Source organism: Carya illinoinensis, chromosome 12, assembly GCF_018687715.1.
Source record: "Carya illinoinensis cultivar Pawnee chromosome 12, C.illinoinensisPawnee_v1, whole genome shotgun sequence".
Taxonomy (NCBI): Eukaryota; Viridiplantae; Streptophyta; class Magnoliopsida; order Fagales; family Juglandaceae; genus Carya; species Carya illinoinensis.
The window spans coordinates 19,303,826-19,324,191 of NC_056763.1; the positions used below are offsets into that span (position 1 = coordinate 19,303,826).

The following is a 20,366-nucleotide window of genomic DNA, read 5'->3' on the forward strand; positions in this document are numbered from 1 at the left end:
TGAGCAGATGCATTCAGCACTACCATTTACTTGATAAACAAAGGGCCATCAGTTCTATTAGATTGTGAATTGCCTGAGGAGGTTTGGAGCGAGAAAGAGGTCAAATTTTCTCACCTTAAAACTTTTGGCTATCTTTCTTATGTACTTATTGATTCTGATGCTCGTAGTAAACTTGAAGCTAAGTTAAGAAAATGTTATTTCATTGGCTATGGAGATGAGGCATTTGGCTATTGTTTATGGGATGATCAGGGTCGGAAGATTATAAGAAGCAGGAATGTGATTTTCAATGAGAAAATTGTGTACAAGGACAAGTCCAGTACAACTTCTGAAGTAACTCCTCAGGAGTTCGAGTTTGTAAGACTGAATGACCTACCAGAGGTCATAGTGTAGTGTAGAGATGTGAGTGACAGGGAGAGTGGGTCCAGTGCACCCATTCCTATTATTTCGCAGTCAGTTTCAGAGCCGTCCACTCTTACAGCTACAGTTCGCAGGTCAGTTAGGACTATACGTCCTCCATAGCGTTTCTCACCTACTTTGAATTACATCTTGTTGACAAATGGTGGAGAACTGCAAAGTTATGAAGAAACATTGTAAGATGAAAATTCTAGCAAGTGGGAGCTGGCCATGAAAGATGAGATGGATTCCCTGTTAGGGAATCAGATATGGGAGTTGACAGAACTTCCATCAAGAAATAAGACATTACACAATAAGTGGGTGTACCGGGTGAAAACTGAGCATGATGACAGTAAGAGGTACAAGACCAAACTTGTTGTAAAAGGTTTTCAGCAGAAGCAGGGTATTGATTACTCTGAGATATTTTCTCCTGTGGTGAAGATCACAACCATCAAGATGATCACAACCATCAAGATGGTACTGGCTATGGTTGCTACTAAAGGTTTATTTCTTGAGCAGTTAGATGTGAAGACAACTTTTCTTCATAGAGACCTTGAAGAAGACATCTACATGCACCAGCCTGAGGGGTTTGTGGAACAGGAAAAGAAAGGTTCAGTTTACAGAGTGAAGAAGAGCTTGTATGGCTTAAAGCAAACTCCTAGACAGCGGTACAAGAAATTTGATAATTTCATGCACAGTGCAAGGTACATCAGATGTCAGGCAGATCATTGTTGCTATGTCAGGCACTTTGAAAATTCTTACATTATTCTGTTGTTGTATGTGGATGACATGCTTATTACAGGGGTTAGTATTGATTAGATCAACAATCTGAAGAAGCAGATGTCAGAGCACTTTGCAATGAAGGATTTGGGAGCTGCAAAACAAATCTTTGGCATGAGAATTGTTAGAAATAGAGTCAGAGGTAAGTTGAGATTCTCACAGGCTGAGTATGTGAAAAAGGTACTCAACAGGTTCAATATGGACAAAGCCAAACCAGTTGGCACACCCTTGGGCAGTCACTTCAGACTCAGCAAGAATCAGTCACCTGAGTTAGAGGAAGAACAAGATTACATGAGTAAGGTTCCTTATGCCTTAGCTATGGGTTCACTTTATGTTATGGTTTACACAACATTGGATATTGCCCATGTAGTGGGAGTTGTGAGTAGATACATGAGTAATCCAGGAAAGCAACATTGGGAAGCAGTAAAATAGATTTTGAGGTACCTAAAGGGCTCCTCAAAAACCTGTTTGTGTTTCTCAGGAGAGAGCTTGGAGGTGCAAGGTTGTATTGATGCTGATTTAGTTGGAGATATTGATAGTAGAAAGAGTACCACGGGTTTTGTTTATACACTTGATGGTACTGCAGTGTCATGGGGTTCTAATCTACAAAAAATAATTTTTTTGTCTACTACAAAGGTTGAGTATATTGTAGTGTCAGAGGCTGCAAAGAAGATAATATGGATACAGGGCTTCTTTGAAGAATTGGGTAAAAAGAATCAGAAAGGCACTCTCTACAGTGATAGTCAGAGTGCCATGTTCCTTGCCAAGAATCCAGCATTTCATTCCAAGACTAAGCACATTTAGATCAGGTATCACTTAATACGATCATTGTTAGATGATGGACAATTGCTACTTGAGAAGATTTGTGGAAGCAAGAACCTTGCTAATATGTTGACAAAGGGTGTTACACTTGAGAGACTGAAGTTGTGACCAATTTCAATTGGTCTTCTAGCATGAAGATAGGGGCAGTGAGTTGCAGAAGTGGAGGATATCATATTTGAGGAAGATGGCGATACAGCGAGTGTACCGGTCTCCAAGCGGGAGAATTGTTGAGTACTGTGGAGTCTGGTCCACACGGCTCGAGCAAAGGCATTGGCCGCTCGAGCAAAATCAGGCAGAGTTGAACGCTCGATGTCAGCTCGACAGTGATCTCAAGCGGATTCGGGAAGGAAGTTTGCTCAAAGCTCTACACGCCGCTTAAGCGAACATGCATTTTACACGGATCTAGGGTTTTTTCCGCCGTTTGACTATATATATGATTATTATATCATATGGCCGTACTATAGAAACAATGTGCACGTACAGTAAATCACCCCACCATTGTATTGTGATTCCTCAATAATAAAAATCATCTGCAGCTCCCGTGGACGTAGGCAATTTGTCGAACCACGTAAATCTTGTGTCGTGGGTGATTGTTTTCTCGTTCATATTTATTTTTCACTTTATTGTCATCGTTTTACACAATATTAAGAGGCAACTAGAGTCTCCTAGAAAATTTCATGCTTCAAGATCAAGAGATATAGATAGTTTCTCTAGAAAAATGTAGAGAGAGAAGAGAGTTTTTTTTAGACTTTTCCACACACCCAAATAATGTACGTAAACCCTTCATTTAAAGAGTTTTCATATGAGAAGTTAATTAAATTCCCCTGAAGATGTGGTAGTGGTGGGATGTTAATTAATAGTGGTGTAACTGGTCCAGTTCAATCTGATTTTGGACAAAATATAGGACTGAACCGGTAGGTACCGATTTTACAATTTTTAAAACCGATTACGCACCAGTTACTCTCCTAAACCGGTACTTTGGTTTTACCGATTTTAATAAAATACAAATTTATCATAAAAAATCTGTTATAAAAATAATAATAATAAAAACTACTATGTCAAAAAATTATGCTATAGAAAAAACTGCTATATAAAAAATCTGTTATGTAAAAAAAAAAAAAATCTATTATGTATTAGTATTAGTATATAACTATAATCTATATATTAGTATTTGCTAATTGTTATAATGAGTTTAGTTTATTATAACTATATTATTGATAGACTATATTGATGGTATTAGTATAGTAATTTAGTATTAGTATTACTATATTATTATTTTATGTGTGATTGTTTAGTATAATGATTGATATACTAATTTATACATAGACTTAAAGTATAATATTAATAGTAATATAGTATTAGACTATTAGTATTTAGTATTAGGTCATAAAATGTAAATTGTATTAATATAAATTATATACTAATATATATAATTTATATTTATTTACTAATGTCTTATGTACTTATCAAAAAAAATATAGAGAGTTTTAAGTTTATTAGGCCATCAAAATTTAGTAATAATATTTGACTGATTTTCTTTCTTTTTTAGTTCTTACTTCCTATGAATCTATAATAAAATGTTATTAATAAATAATAATATTATATATTTAAAGCATATGATCAATTAAATTTTCATGTTTAAGATTAAACTTTTATTTTATAAATTATAATAACATTATATATAATTATAATTTATATTATTATATATAAAAATTATATATAATATTAAATATTAAACAGTACCCGTCTCGTCTGGTCTAAAGATGATCGAAAACGAAACGGGACAAGTTCCAGCCGGTTTTCCACTTTATGAAATCGGTTCTGGACCAGACTGGTCCAAAACGGGCACAACCGATCTGAGCCGATTTTCCAGTTTGCCGGTTAAAATTTACATCCTTATTAATTAATAACTTCTCATCCACGTGGACATAACATAGGTCATGGGACGTACCCATTACCAATATTCTCAAACTTTTTCAATATACACACTCTCTCTCTCTCTTTCTCTCTCTACTTCTTAGAGATTCACTATCTTGAATACAATCGTTGGTAAGGGCCGATTAAAATTGGTATCAACAGTTAGCTAAAAGACGCAATCCTATGCACAGGTTGTAGATTCTTTGAATTATCTTCGACAGTATAAATAGATCGCAAATACGATTGGTATTGTGGTTTAACAACAAGAAACTGTAAGAATTAACAGGGAGAATAAAGATAAAAGATTTGTAGAAGTTATATAGTAGATTTCAAGAATATCAGTTATTGGATCAATGGGTCATAAAGATGTGGGCAGAAATCTTGAAAGGAACAATGAAGTGCATGAAGGCAGTGATGAAGTTTTAGTAGCAACGTCTGAATATCCTTTGCTCAAATCGTAAGATATTAATTTTTCAAAAAAGAAGGAAAAAAAGACAAATCAACAACGTTAGAGCAAAATGTGAAAAGAACATGGGTTATTTATTAGTTTGAGGAATTTGGCATGGTACCTAAGAAATCGAGCGAGGGAAAGTCGTGGGGAGACCGGGTGTGAATGCATCGGAGTGTGTGGAAATGATGGGTTATGCTAGGAAAAATGGGCACCCGATTAGCCATTGGAGGCCCTGTTCGTTCTTGCAGAGAATTTAGGCACCGAACTCGTACGCTACTTGCTTGCTTGGTTACTTTTGCCATGAACCGAGATTTAAATATGCAAGCAATATGACGTCGTTTTGACTTTAATTCCATAACATACGTTTACCTTTCTATTACTAAAGATTTGGAACCACAACTATCACAATACCTCGTAAAATTTATGGTACTTTTGAATATTTAAAATATTTTAAAATTTTGTAGAAGAGTAATGCTACGTACAATTATGAAGTATGCAAGCATTGGAAAATCTTTTTGAAAATTCACTATTAAAAAAATTAAATTTTTTTATGTAAATTTTGTATTTATTCACTTTATTTAAAATAATTGTGTAGTACGTGTACATTCCATGATTGCATATATTATTTCTCTTTATAAAATACTTTCAATAAAAAAAGCCTCTTTATTTTTTTTTCAAAAAAAAAAAAAAAACTTCTTTATTTTGCACATCCCCCCACTCGGTGGCATGGCATTGTTTGATTGAAAGAAAGAAAGAAAGAAAGAAAGAAGAAGAAGAAGACAAACGCATCATGTATTCACGTACAAATAGAAAGGAAGAAAGTTCACAAACGTACAAGGAGGCCTATTCTTCTTTCTTCCTCTTCAGTTGAACTGCAGAATTGGGGCATCACATTTCTGGTCGGCACTTGGAGGTCGGAAGGGATACTTAGGGCCTCGGAGAAATAAGCCCATGTGTTGGAGGGCCAAGTCTGAGGCCAGGGCTGATCTACAAGCTCATAGATTGAACTTACCGACACGAGTTGGATAATATAGAGAATAGATAACATCTCTAATTAATCAGAAGGTCATCCTACCGATTTATTCAAGGGTTCTCCAATATAAATTTTGGAGCTAGTCATTATCACTATCTTCGTACTCTTATAAATAAAACTTAAAAGTAACGTATTTGTTATTCATTTATTCATATTTTTATATTGAAATTACTTCTTTTTAACTTAGGCATCAGAGTTTCATTGGATACTTTGTGCCACCATTTCATCTAGGGGTGGGCAACGGGGCCCTGCACCCCACTATCCCGTCCCCGTTCGCCCCGCCCCCACTTATCTATATATATATATATATTATATATATAAACATAAATATTTTTATATATAAATATAAATATGTATTTATATTGTACAAATTGTGTATATATATATATAAATATATATATATATATTACAATTTGTTAGACTTATTTACAAAGTATACATTAGCAAATTTATAAACTATATAGTTTAAAACTACTACACTACCACTTACACAAAATATGCACTAGCAAATTTAAAAATTACATAATTTTTAAATTATAGTCATATTTACAAAATTTAAATTTACAATTTAGATCTAAAAATATATTTTTTATCACTTTTAGATCTAGAAATAATTTTTAAACGGACTAAAATGTAGTTGATATTTGAAAGTAAAAATGAGGTGGGGTGGGGCGGGGGGCGGATGGGAAAACCCCACCCCCGCACCATGCGGGGCGGGATGCAAAGAGGGGGCTACCCCCACACCGTATGGTGCGGATAACACCCCTAATTTTATCTATTGCAAGTCAACCGTACAGTTGGTAATATGAAACACATCCTTATCAGAGATAATTACAACCAACATGACGCTTTCTTCTTCATTCATCCAGAATTTCTCCCCCCATCTTTCGTCTACCACAATTATCCTAAGAAAACCTTCACTACAATTCTCAAACTAAAACAACTTTGGAGAATTTAAGAACACACGAAGGCCTCAAAAATATGAATATAAGTTAAACTCCATAAACCCTTCACTGAATGAAACAAATATCAAAATCCAAAGATAGAACTTCATTGTTAACCAATGATATTGAAACTGCCTTGAAACTCAGAAGATCCATAAACCTATCTCCACCCATTTAGCAGATCTTGCAAACTACCTCTCCAAAAAACCAGATCAGTTCCCAGTGAGGCTTATTTCTCACTTTGATTCACAAATACCACACTGAAACCAAAAAAGTTTGAAGAATGTTGAGAGGGTTACTGTGAGGATGGTTATTTCTTTATGCTCATTCATTCCCTTTTGCCCGAGAAATCCTTCTGTCACGTCGAAAGGCAAAAGGATTGCTTGGAATGAAGCAGGAAGAAATGAAATATTTCCTCCCTTGCGTAGTCACTTGTGAGCTGCTAGAGAAGAAGGTATATGTTTTAAAAATAGACAATTCACGTAGGAGAGAGTTGGAGGGCGTGCGAGGTGTGTTCTAAGTGGGAAGGCTTTTAAATAAATTTTTGATAATGAAATAAATTGAGTAAAAATATTTTGTTGGGTTTTTAGAAAAAGAAAGAAAACAATGAGTAAAGATATTTTTTAGATAAATATTTATTAAAGCTTGTGAAAGTGAATAGATGAGGTTAAAAAGTTGTTTGGATATAATTTTTTAACATTATTTTTACTTTAAAGTTTGTAAAACTAAATGCTACAACTAAATAGATCTGACAAAAGTAAATCTACAGACTAACATGGTTTCATATGATACATTAAAATAAAAGTAATTTTACAATCTAACATACAACATCAAGTTACGTTAATTCGTGAGTTTACTTTTATGAGATTTTTTTATGGGTAAAACATTTTTTTTAATTTTCTAGTGATGTTTGTGAATAAAATTATAAAAAGTTTTAAAATAAAATAGTTTGTTTAGTGATTCAGTGAAATTATCTCATCTCATTTAATTATTACAATTTTTTCAAACTTTCCAACAAAATATAATAAACAATTTAATTTTTTCAAATCTTAAAATAAAATTTATATTATAAAATTTATATTCTAATAATATTTCATTCAACTTTTATTTCATTTCATCTCATCTCAACTCACTATTTAAATCATGTCTAAATCTTGTCTTCGTTACCTTTAAAATGAGACAGTCGTTTATCTCTTTTATTTGTGTATATATTAATTATTTTATTTCAGTAACATTTAAACTTTTTACATGTATCATTTGAAGTGGCATGCCACGTCAACTTGTCTTATGAAGACATAAAGAACAATATAGTTTTAAGGCAAAAAACTACACAGATGAATCTAGTATTTTAACCATATAAAAATTTTGGGAAAGCAATCTCATAGAAATAGGCAGAATTCAGTGCACGTCCTTGGGCCTACATGAAGAGTAAATGAGCCTCACAATGTTAAGATGTAGGAAAAGAGAAAATAAAAACATGGTATGTTTGGAAATTGGATCACCATGTACTCGTGGTGTCATTGGTGTTGAACATGGAGAGAATTTGATGACTGATTTTTCTAGGTGGAATGTCTGATTATCCTCCAATTATTGCAATTCTAACTATTTAAATAAACAAAACATAGACGAAAATAAGCGACAGAACCACAATCTTAAAGAGTCGAAATCTTAATCGAGGACGCAAATTACAACTTCTTGGTCATTGAAAAACACAATGCAACAACTTTGATAGCAAAGGGAACTCATTGCAAGTTACTGTATCTGTTTGAGAATGGGAAAGGTAATTCCAAAATGTTTATTTGTTTTGGGTCTGCATTTCGCTGGGACCAAAGCAAGCTTTAAAATTCAAGATACAAACAGGCATGAGGTTTCCCTCAAAAGCAAGATACAGCAAACTTTTCATCACCCCACCAAGTTGGAGCCGTATGTGGGGATGGATGCCTTGGCTGCAAGCTTGCAACATGAACACACTAATCTGGTCAAAATATCACATTCAATTCGAATATGGTATTGCTCTACTCAATTTTCTTTCCCTTTTTTCTTTTCAATTTTCTTTCAACCCAAGTAATTTTATATGGCTATTGTTTTTTAGACATTTACCTTCTTTTGAAGAAATGTGGGTGGCTCTCCCTTAGTCTGCCACAGAGACAACAAGATCTTCAGTGGAAATGCACTTTAGAGCGTGACAAAAAAGAGGTTCTATGATAAAAAGTCCTTTAATACACTGAGCCCCACAATGTTGTCACCTCTTCAAGATACTCTAGAAGAGCTTTGGTTTGATGAGTTTTTATCATCCTTTTTCAGTGTTTGCTGGTAGAAAACGGCACTTGAGGTATGCGTTATTATTAATCATATATCAAATGACGCAATGGTGCTGTGAGAGAAAAGAAGCAGCAAAACCACTTACATGTTGTCATCTCTAGAGTTGCTAGTATAGTTGTTAGAGCAAACATCAGGATCACAAGAAGAGAAAGAAGTTTCAAAAGACAATGTCCCACGGAAAGACAATGCACTTGTTTCCTTTTTCTATACCCGGAGGGATCATCCGAGAAGAGTCTGAGGAATGCAAATTTTTTTGAAGCCTTAGTATTCTCGAGAAACAGCTCGACCCATCTTCTGGTTTGTGAATAGACAAATCCTGACCTCCACCCTCTTCTGTCAAAGGTTCAACTCCTAACATATGCATCTTTGGCATATCATTCTCCAATGATCTGAGTGATGAGGCCATCCCTATGCTCAACACATTTCCTTCACTATTTCTCAGTGTCCTTCCAGCCTCAGCTCTGTGATCGGAGCAATGTGGCATTTGGCAACCCCCATTTGAGGTAGAAGTTAAATTTGGTCTATCGTTTATAATAGCCTTCTTGGACGTGTATTCAGAATGGCCTGAATCACTTCCATGGTCAATGAATGAGTGTGGCTTCCACTGCATTCTACGAGAACAACAAAACAAACGGAAAGATGGCTTGGTCACTTTCAGGCACTTTGGATCAGGAACACAATGTGCAAGGTTGATCCTGATCTCTACATTACAACCAAGAATAGACTGGAGTGAACTAGCAATCTGTTTCCATGACTTTTCAGCCTTAGATGCATGATCAGGATGTTGGAATTCCAATTCAGCTACTGCAAGACCTGACATTTGATTACCCACTCAGCCATCACTCAAAAGGTACAGCAAGACCCACAACAAGCATCCAGAAGCATATAACTATGGTGCTAACAACAGAACAATTTGCATGTACATTAATAGTTCGCCTTTATTTCCATGCACAAGAGTTGAGATGACAACAAAAAAAGGTTGAAAACATCCATGTAACTGAAGCCAATTATCAAAGATAAGGCGTCACTAAATTGGGCACTGTTAACACTCTAGATGACTACACCCCATCAAACTAACTCTTACGCCAAAACTTTCATGTCTACATAACAAATTGCTTGATCATATTCCTCTTACGATTTTTCTATTAAGCGAACACACAAACTGAGTCTTAAACACATGAAAAAACCCTCCATCCCTTTCTACTGGAGAGAGGCTGTTTGAGCTAGGCTCACTGACATCCCATTGCTCAGAATTGAATTACTTCACTCGTCATTCTATCTCTTATCAATATGGCATAACAAAAGCCACCAGCAAGGACATTCTTGTCTCCCTTTTTTTCCTTTATTTCTTACAGCCCTTTGAGAAAGCTAAGGTCACCAATGATCCCAACTTTTATATAGTTATAAAATAGTTTTGGATAACAATAAGTGGATTGGTTTACCTTGATTAACACAAAGAGATGACAGGTTCCCTTGTTTCTTTAGGAAATTCTTGAGTGACTCGGACTGGCACAAGTCTGTAGTTCTCTTCCATATGGACTCTAACTCTCCTTTACAATCATCCTGTATTCCCAATTTATGCGGTTTATAGTCGTCAGAAGAAGAAGTTACAAGATGTTTTGACCCGTCCCCAGTGGCAGACAAAGTGCAAAAATCACCATCTGCATCCAAACATGAACACACTTGGAGATGAAAGTTTCACCCCACTCATCCTACCCCTCCTCCTGGAGGAACTGAAGTGCACAAAAAATTCATTTATTAAAAAGAAATAATCATGATGATCCTCACCTTGGTCTTGTGCACGTTTCAAACACAAGTTTGAGTCATTTGAATCTAGGGAAGAAGACTCCGTAGAGCTTAAACGAAGAAGAGCTACAGTAAGCCACGTTGTTTGATTCTTAGACAACCTAAATTGCTTCTCCGTTTCTGAAAGTATTTTCAATCCATGACGCAGTTTCTGTATGTCCACTTCAGCTATTATGCAAAATTGCATAACTCAGTCAGCAATGTTATAAGCAAATACTTATCAAAAAAAAATGTTATAAGCAAATAGTAGCAGGCAAAACATAAGAGTGGACTGTGATAAACAACATGCAGCCACCATGAATGTTAAACAAAAAATAAATTAGAACTGTAAATAAAATAGCAGTGAAGAAGAGAATTCAACAAAAAGTGTGAGCATGTGTTTGTATTCACCATACACACATGTACTGACGATATAGAAGAAATTTTTCAATATTAATTTAATCATATATAAAGATACAATGATGCACCGCCACTGCAGCATTGCAATTACTATTAAACAAGAGGGCATTTCGAAAGGTTATGGGACAAAATATTAAGGGAAGATGTGGTTTCAAGTTATCTAAATAGATTGTTGGTTGTCAAAGGATTTTGAGGTAGAAACTGTATGTGTCTCACTAAGTGGTTGAAATTATAAAATTTCACAAGAGAGAGCTTTTGTTTTTCCTTTTTGTTTGGGGGTGGTGGGGGTGGTCACCGCCTTGCATGTCTGCAATAGGAAATTATTAGAAGAATGAAGATAATTTTTTTTAAAAATTACATCATCACAATTGGCTTTAATAACAACGCCAACCATCCAAAAAAATGAACCGCATTTCTGTAGACATGCTCATAAAACCATATAGATCCTTAAATTGATGTCAAAATAGAAGTGCGACAACCTATGAAGGGGGATCGTGAAGCAAATTTCAATTTGAAGATGAGAGAGTGAGTGCAGAGAGCAGAGAAATAATAATTAAAAAAAAAAAAGAATTGATTAATGGTATAAGATTGAGAGTTGGAAGTTGTCTTCAAAGGTCACCACGTGACTTGAAAATGTGAAAAATCCACAGCCCGAGCAAGAGTTGGAAGTTATTACCACTAGTTTAACTACACATCAGAGCCCAAAAAATTCTCTTGAATACTCATCTAAGTTTTATAAGAACATGTAATATGACAAGCATTTAAAAGAAGGCATAAAATAAAGGTTGTGGACATCAAACTAATTGATTAATCAAGTGTGGTACAAAAACAATTAGTCAAATGTGGAACGAGAATATCAGCCTTGATGCAACTTTAGGCAAATATATAGAACGTATATTTTCGAAAAATACAGGATGTCTTTATAAGAAAGAAACAGAAGTGCTCAATCTTCTTTAATATACTTGGCATGGAGACCAGCTCAGTGTCATTATGATGACCAGCCATCATATTTAACTGACCAATACCCTTATTTGATAATACAACAAGCTAAGGGCAAATCAACAAGAGTTATTGAGAGGTGAATGTAAAAGTAAACATTGTCATAGCATCTCATTTCTCGTGCACATATTTTGAATGAGTCTATGGGACAGCCAAACATGGTTCATGTAGCAACTTGTAAACTATGATAACATTCGTATAGCTGAGAGTAAATGGTACTTACAGTTATGATTAGTGGAGAACTTTCTTCTGACTTCAGAGCTACCTTCCTGACATTTACCCGCAAGAATGTCCATAATCAGATTCGCCAGCTGAATTATAAGTTGCATAGGATCAATCCTTGATCTCATTAGTTCCCTAGCCCTTATTACCATATTTGAAGTGTCAGATGATAAAGCCAAATCCAGCAAATCAAGCAAGTCATCATCAGAAACAATCCCGATCTGCAAAAACAGCAAAGGGAAATTCCGTTACAGTTTTGAATGAGAGGGGTTGATATACAATTCCCTCTAACAAACAATAGTCTAGCACTCACAAGCTCATAGGCCAGGGCCATAGTGATCTTTTTACCAAGCAAACTTAGCTGATCAAGAATCATCTCTGCATCCCTAAGTGAACCATTGGATTTAGAGGCAATAAAGTTCAAAGCAGCCTGATCAAAGTCGAGACCCTCTTGGGTGCAAATTTTCTCCAACCTGTTTGCAATATCAAGATCTTTTATCTTTGGAAAGTGATATCTTTGCGACCGTGACAATGCACTTCGAGGCACACTGTCCAGGTCAGGAGTGATCATCACAAAAATGACATGTTGAGAAAGGCTATCTAGGCTGTTCAGAACAGCCGCCCATGTTTCCCCCCTTAACAACTGGCATTCATCAATAATGAAAACCTTGAACCGCGAGGAAACCGGAGGATTGGCTGCACTCTTAAAAAGGGATCTAACCCTAGTTATCCGATTAATTCTCACAGAATCCACTTCCTTAACATCCATGCTCCTTCCAGAAAAGAACAGAACACATTCTCGACATAGACCACATGGCTTATGCTCCTCCATCGATAGGCAATTCAGTGCTGCCGCAAATATCCTTGAAGCAGAGGTCTTGCCTGTGCCACGGGGACCGTGGAAGAGATAAAATGATGTTATCTTGCCTTTAGAGATGGCACCCAACAGAGACCTTGCAACTACATTTTGTCCAACCAATTCACTGAAAGACTTTGGCCTGAATTTCTCACTCAAACACCTAGGAGCTTCTGAATATGGAGTGATTTCATTATTAATATGTTTCAAGATCCTCTTTTTATAAAATGCGGGGCTATCCACATCCCCAGATACTAAGGGATGTTCTTCCGCATCATAAGAAAGATACGACTCTCTAAATTTAGGAGTCCTTAACCAGCAGCAGCTTATACCATGGCCAAGGCCATAATGACTGTCATCTACATCATCAACCTCTTCATTTTCCAATAGTGGTGCACTATGGCCTGAAATAGCATCACTTACAGATGCATGTGGACTAGCTTCACAACTCACTCCATCACCCACAACCCCAAATGATTTCACCTGATTTTTATATGGAAACTTTTGTGTTGATATGATGTGATCTGCCTGTTCTGCTCGTGATGATTCCACAGTTGGCTCCGTATATTTATCTAGGTCCTCAAAACGATTGCTGGAGGGTGTGCATGCCAAATCCAATTCAGTATCCTCATGATCGTCAAAATACCTTTCACTTAGTGGTTTGTAATTCGATGCACAATAGTCTGATCCATCAACCTGTTTGGTCTTGCTAGGAAGGCCTGTCTTTCCTACCCAACCCGTGTTCTTACCTGAGTTCAACTTGCTTTTTCCCATGCCGCAATTTAGCTCAAAATCATCAACACAATCCTCTCTTAGTCCATAGAAACCTAAATTCTTTGATCTCAAAGCATCACCATCAGAGCCACCTTCTTGGCGATCGTTCTTGAATTGCAAAGAAATCCCTTTACTCGAATCAATTTCCCAGTTCCCAGTGTCAACCAAAGCAGAGAATTTGCTCATAGAATTTGTGGACGGATCCCTCAGTGACCTAACTCTCCTCAGTGCTACTAGAGTCCTTGAGATAGGAAGATCCACAGAATGCCGCCGCCCATCCATCAGTCTCCAAAACAAATCAAATCCTCCAATCAAAATGAAGTGTTGTGCACACTGCAAATTGCAAACTGAAATGTCAATATCTACAAAAAAGCACCAGAAACAAAAATTCATTAGGGAAACAAATCAAAAGGGATAAGCAAAAAACAACTACATCATTCCAATGAGTCGCCAAATCTTACCAGCTTTTAATTTCCAGAAACACGGAACCACTAGTACAAAGAAAAGGAACCAAAACTGAGGTCAGATTGCCACATTCATTTCTCAAAATAACGCGTTCCCTTCACTAAGGAACAAGAAACAAAACAATACATAATGGTATAGATATTGAGAAGTCCCATATGGCTTAGGAGCAAACTCATCCTGGCCTTTATAAGAAGTTACCCTACTCCTCCTATTAGGCCTTTTAAGAGGAGAAATAAGGATTTCTATATGGTATCAAAGTCAGATTAACCTATGATTGATGATGGGCTCCTGCAACCTACCAACGATGATGGTACCAGAAATATCGGCCCACACGTGAGGGCACGTATTGAGAAATCTAATATGGTTTAGGAACAAACTCATCCTAGATTTTATAAAGAATTACCATATTCCTCCTATTAGGCCTTTTAAAGGGATAAATAAGGGTTTCTATAATAGAATCTCCCGATTCCTCACTACATGCATTCAGCATTAGCATTCTTGGAAAATGAGCGCCAACAATTAAGGAACCCATCAAACTAGAAGACGAATAAGCAATGCAGCACAACTTTCATCGAAGAATAGCATTATAAACTTTCTTTTTTTCAAAAAAAAATACACGTTTTTTCTTGCCTCTTGATAAGAAGAACAAAAGCCATCTACACAGATGAAAATTGAAATCTTCCCCCTTCTCTGCCATTACAGAGTTCCAAGACAGACGCGAGTACAGCATCTTGAGAGTGGGGAAACAGACAAACTAGAAGTCAAATATTCCACGGTAAACAGCAACTAGTAAAAACAAAGAATACGAAACGACAACGACACACACAAAAAAAAAACACTCCCACCGAGCTCTTTGAGGTTGAGGGAATCTGCAGCAGCAGCGTAGAAGACGGGATACGAAAACCATTGCCCTAAAATAGACGCGTTGGTAGTTAAGCTTGTGGCAAAGTAGTAAATGTCATTAATGCGCGGGAATGTGAGGGGCGCCATTGATGGTGTGAGTCGGGCTGACGCGTACAGAGACAGAGAGAGCGAGACAGAGGGTCAGAAAGACACAGAATTTGATTCGGAGGAAAATCTTCGTTCCTTCACTGGCAGAGTGGTAGCAGAGAGGTTACCCTTCCCTGGTAATTCAGGCCAACAACCCGATCCGGCCGAGTCAGGTTTGGGATCGACCCGACCCGAAATCTATGTGCGAAATTGTCCTGTCCGCACGTTCGGGTCGGGTAAACTTCTTTTTTTTTTTTTTTTTTTTTTTTTTAATAAATAATATTTATTTATTTGTTTATTTATATTATCCTTTGCTTGCGCTCCAGAAAATCCACCTCAAGAAACCTCAAACACTGGACCTCTGCAGCAGCAAAAACTACAACAAGAAGTAGAGACAATAACGATGGCGAGGATGATTTTGAGTTCGCTTTTTTTTTAAGTTTCCCTCACCGTTTGATATATTCAGCTTTTGCATTAATTTCTAAAACAACCACGTCGATCGAGAGGCTCTTCAACTTTTCATCACGTGAATTAAGATGCCTTACATATCCTGTTGTTTGGCTAGAGGGAAAAAAAAAAAAAAAAAAACTAGATAAAGATAATGGCTGTTCTATGGAAACAGACAAGAAGAGCTGGGGAACAAATAAAAATATGCATGCCAGGAAGCGCAAGTTACCACCTTCAATTGCATTTAAAAAACAATATAAAGAGTAGTTGATTAAACTGTAGAGGATCAGACCCATTCACCCCATTTCCATATTTAACCAAAGCCTAGTCGTAAAAATACCTTACAAAGAGAACCGATTCTTCCTAAAACGAGGCTTCGTCGTCCTCCTCCGAGAAAGCTTATGACCGCAGCAAGTGTTTTTATCTTCCTTAAAAGCTGACGAGCTGGATGGCTAAGGGAACAACTGCTTTCAGACAAAAAAAAGGAGTGGGTTTTGATAAACTTGAAAAATTCCAGGAGTAGGTTTTGTTTCTTTAGGTGGAAAATCTACTTTATTTTCTAGCCTTACCGTGGATGGAGCTGGACTGCTTGGTGGGTGGAGAAGAGATGAAGCGTTGCAACAAAGATTGGGGGTACTGTAGGGTAAATTTCGAAAAAATGAAAACGAAAAGCAGATGGGCCACACTTTCGCCCAATAAAAAAACGGGTCGAACCCGCTGTTTAATACTTTAATTAAATCCGAATTTAACGGTCGGGCGGTTTCAGTTAGTTTTTAGTTGCTTGTTGGATCAATTGCGTGAGCTGCTTCCACGCTCCGTAGTGGCGCGTCCTAGACGTTCGGCTTCCCCGTTTGTTTACCGAGGAAATGGCGGGAAAGTATATATAATTTTTAATATGTGTCAGATAAAACAAATAAATATATATACTTTTTAACATTATCGTACTATAAGTTTTGTTTTTAATAAAACTTTTACCTACAGTTATTTTTTTTATATTTTTTATACAATATATTAATATGATTATTTATATTAATTATTTTATATTTTAATTAATTATATCAATAAAATGTCTAAACAGTGTGCAAAAATAATTTTATATATAAGAACTGTTTACATTAATTAAATGTTTTAATATTGACACGTAATTTTTAAGAAAAACTAAATACCGTAGAGTTTATTTATTATAGATAGAGAAATGATATTTACAATTTTGAAATATATAATATCTTTAAAAAAATTTGATAAATTTAGAACTGTATAAAAAAAATTATAGTAAATTTTATTTTTTTTCATAATGAATATCAAAAATTTATATATTTTAAAATTATATCTAATATTACTTTTATATTTATTTATCTCTCAAATAGTGATAATATTTACAACAACCTTAATCCGGAGATAACTAGAGGAAGGATAAAAAATTATTTTCATAACAGATTTTAAAAACCAAACAATTCTATGTTTTAAGTTAGATTAATTATGTGGGAGTTAAACTCGCGCCAAAACAACCACCGTGTTTTAGGATAAGTTTGGAAATAAGATATAAATGTTATCTTATCATTATAATTTTATTAAATTTTTTCATAAAATATAAATAATAATTAAATTTTTTTTAATTTTAATTCAATTTTTTAAATCTCAAAATAATAATAATTTTAAAATATATATATATTTTAAATTTTTATCTTAAACTAAAAATTTTTATCTTACTTCTAAACTTGCCTTCAATAAAATTTTAGTGTAGGTTTCTCGTTTAGTTATACAGATGAGATAAAATATTTTGAAAATAAATAAAATGTTGTATAATATAATTTTTTAATATTAAGTTTGTATTAATATTTAAAAAAGTTAAATTGTTTATTATATTTTATATAATAATTTGAAAAAATTATAATAATGAGATAGGATGAATTTTTTAATTTTAATTAATCAATCCAGATGAGATGGAAATTTTTAATTTAAAATAAAAGTTAAAATTAAATAAAATATTATTTGTTAATATTATTATTATTTTAAAATTTTAACAAATTAAATTATATTTAAAAAATTAAATTATTTATTATATTTTATATAAAAATTTAAAAAAATTATAATAATAAAAGAAAATAAGATGAGATTTAAACTTATTCCTTAATAATACATTGCGCAGAAAAACCAAAAAAACAAAAACAAAAACCTTATTTTAATGGTACACTTTCCGTCGGGTACAGGGAAACGAAAGCAATAAAACTGTAGAAAAATGGGTCCACTTCTGACCAAAAGTACGATACACTTTTCGTCGGGAAAAGGGCAACAACCGCAATAAAATTATAAAACTGAAGAAAAATGGGTCCACTTCTGACCAAAAGTACTTTTGGTCAAACGCTTAGAGTTTAGAGGACATCCTTTGACCACAGTAGGGTATTTTTAAATTTGAAATATTTAAATTCCGCTAAAAACTTTGATTTTTTTTTTTTAGTTTTTTATTAATTTTAAATAGGGTAATGTTTGTTTGCATATCTTCCTTTAAAAAAATAGAATTTAATATTAAAAAAATATTTTCATGTGAATACTATATAAAAAATGATACTTACAATCCAAAAATATGTAAATTTTGCATATTATGCACTCCCTTTGGAAAAAATTGATAAATCTGATATTTATGTGAAAATTTATTTTTTAATAATAATTCTCACATTTTTTCAAATAATACATGAAATTTGCATAGTCTAAAACTTTATCTCATTACTCTTAAAAAAAGGGGGCTTATTCCCAAAGCAAAAAATAAAAGAAAAATGTTATAAAACCCTAATGCATGATGGTTGATTGAACAACGAATGGTAGGTGATTATGACAATTGAACAACAAATTGTAAATTCCCTAACCTAATTAGTTTGAGCAGTGTTGGATGTAGCATGATCTCGGTCTCGAGACGAGCATATTTTTTTTTTTTTAGATTTATTTTGTTATATTCTTTTAGCATATATTTAAAAAAAAAAATCACAACATCACTAAAAAATACGTCTTTAACCACTTAAAAAAACAAAAAACAAAAACAAAAACGAGAGTGATTTGGACACACTCTCCGGACCCGTCTCTTGGTGGGTTTAGGATTTCTCAATTAGTTTAGAGTTGTAAGTGTTTGTAATCATTTAGGGAATAATAACTTATGTTTTTAAAATTATTTATAATAATTTTCTTTTATAGTAGATTTAGGTACCGTTTGGCTAGTGAGTTGAGATGAGATGAATGAAAATGAAAGTTGAAAGGAGTAATGCTATATACAGTTATGGAATGTGCAAATACCACACAATTACTTTGAAAAAAGTTAGGTCCACAATTAAAAAGTTAGTTTTTTTCACGTGAATCCCATATTAATTCACTTTTTTCAAAGAGATTGTGTGGTGCTTGCACAACCACGACTACAAATATCATTTCTCTATAAGTTATAGATGAGATTTTGAAGATTTCTTTACATATTTCATCAGTTACATATTTTATGGGACGAATACTAGCACAAATTTGGATGGTTTTGGTGGTGAAGTATTTTGAAAATACTTCATTACTATTCACTATTTTATTATTACTTTTCACATATCTTTTACTATTTTATACTACTATTTCATTACTATTCAATATTTTTTTATTATTTTTTCACTACTATTTACAAAATATCTAAAATCACTTTATTACCCAAACACAAAACTCCATAGATTTTCTACATATTAGTCATCGTTATTTGGGGGATTGGGAGGTGCATTCCAAATATTTATACCAATACAAAAGATTTTTTTTTTTTATCTTTTTCTTTTTTCACTTTTTCTTTTAAGTATTTTTAAGCATCCCTAACCATTAAAAAATTAAATATATATTTATATATTCTAATAGTTACTTATGTAATAATTAAAAAAATTAAAATGTGTGAGTGGACATATTTAGGGGTCATATTTTTCTTATAAAAAAATAGAATACACCTTGAAGAATGAGTTTTTTACGCATTTTTTACAATTTTTCCGATGAGTTCTACTTTTTTACAAAAGTTTGCTCATATTTAGAGCTTGCATGCATGCATGCATGCATACACACACACACACACATATATATATATATATATATATATATATTATCACCCTTTGTTGTTTTTATTTTTCATCTCGGTCCCAAGAAACGTTTGAGGGAACTTTTGTAGAAAACATAGGCTAGTCTGTGCTGAGAACCATCATATGTTTCACCAACCATACATTATCATAAATCATTATTAAATTTATGATATTAACTTAATCAGCGCTTTTGGTTTGTTATTAACTTATTTGATGTAAATTGATTGAAAAGAAAAATCTCATAAAACCATAAACTTAAGACCCGTTTGGCAACACAACTAATTTTAAGTATTTTCAAGTATTCTCATATATTTGTTTTTCAAATATCACTTAAACACAAAATGATTTTCAATTTCAAATCTTAAACTTTTTCATCTAATCATTATTAAATCATTACAAACTTCTCAAACTCCTAAACAAAATACAAAAAACAATACTAGTTTTTCAAATTTAAAAAAAAAATTAAAATTTTTTATTCAAACAATTTGTAACTTTATAATATTTTTATTCAATTTTTTCTCTCTCATTTTCCAAAACTTAAAAATATCTTAACTCAAACAATTTCACTTTTATTTACAAATATGTTGAGATATTCTAAATATGCAACTGGGCTCTTAACTATGTATGTCTTGGCTAATGATTTGTCTAACAATTTTTCCAAATTAAT

The 20,366-nt window shown here is 33.8% G+C and overlaps 1 protein-coding gene across 11 annotated transcripts; it reads right to left on the reverse strand.

Annotated features, from left to right (window-relative positions):
- Positions 1-8,017: 8,017 nt before the first annotated feature.
- On the reverse strand, positions 8,018-16,317 carry LOC122290068 (protein STICHEL-like 2). 11 transcript variants are annotated; one of them, XR_006236290.1, is made up of 7 exons: positions 12,402-14,173; positions 12,090-12,309; positions 10,451-10,636; positions 10,105-10,344; positions 8,748-9,475; positions 8,441-8,476; positions 8,018-8,293 (listed from the first exon to the last, which is right to left on the reverse strand). XR_006236290.1 is itself a non-coding variant. In XM_043097595.1 (7 exons), exons 3-7 carry the CDS (start codon positions 13,998-14,000, stop codon positions 8,820-8,822), a joined length of 2,901 nt encoding a protein of 966 aa, XP_042953529.1. In that variant the 5' UTR covers positions 14,001-14,051; positions 15,961-16,084; positions 16,190-16,317; the 3' UTR covers positions 8,647-8,819. The 11 variants fall into 11 exon arrangements, 8 of the variants coding, with proteins under 8 accessions (XP_042953529.1, XP_042953530.1, XP_042953532.1 ...); XM_043097595.1 differs by lacking the exons at positions 8,018-8,293; positions 8,441-8,476 and adding exons at positions 15,961-16,084; positions 16,190-16,317 and having other exon boundaries at positions 8,647-9,475; positions 12,402-14,051; XR_006236289.1 differs by having other exon boundaries at positions 8,018-8,476.
- Between the last annotated feature and the right edge of the window lie 4,049 nt (positions 16,318-20,366).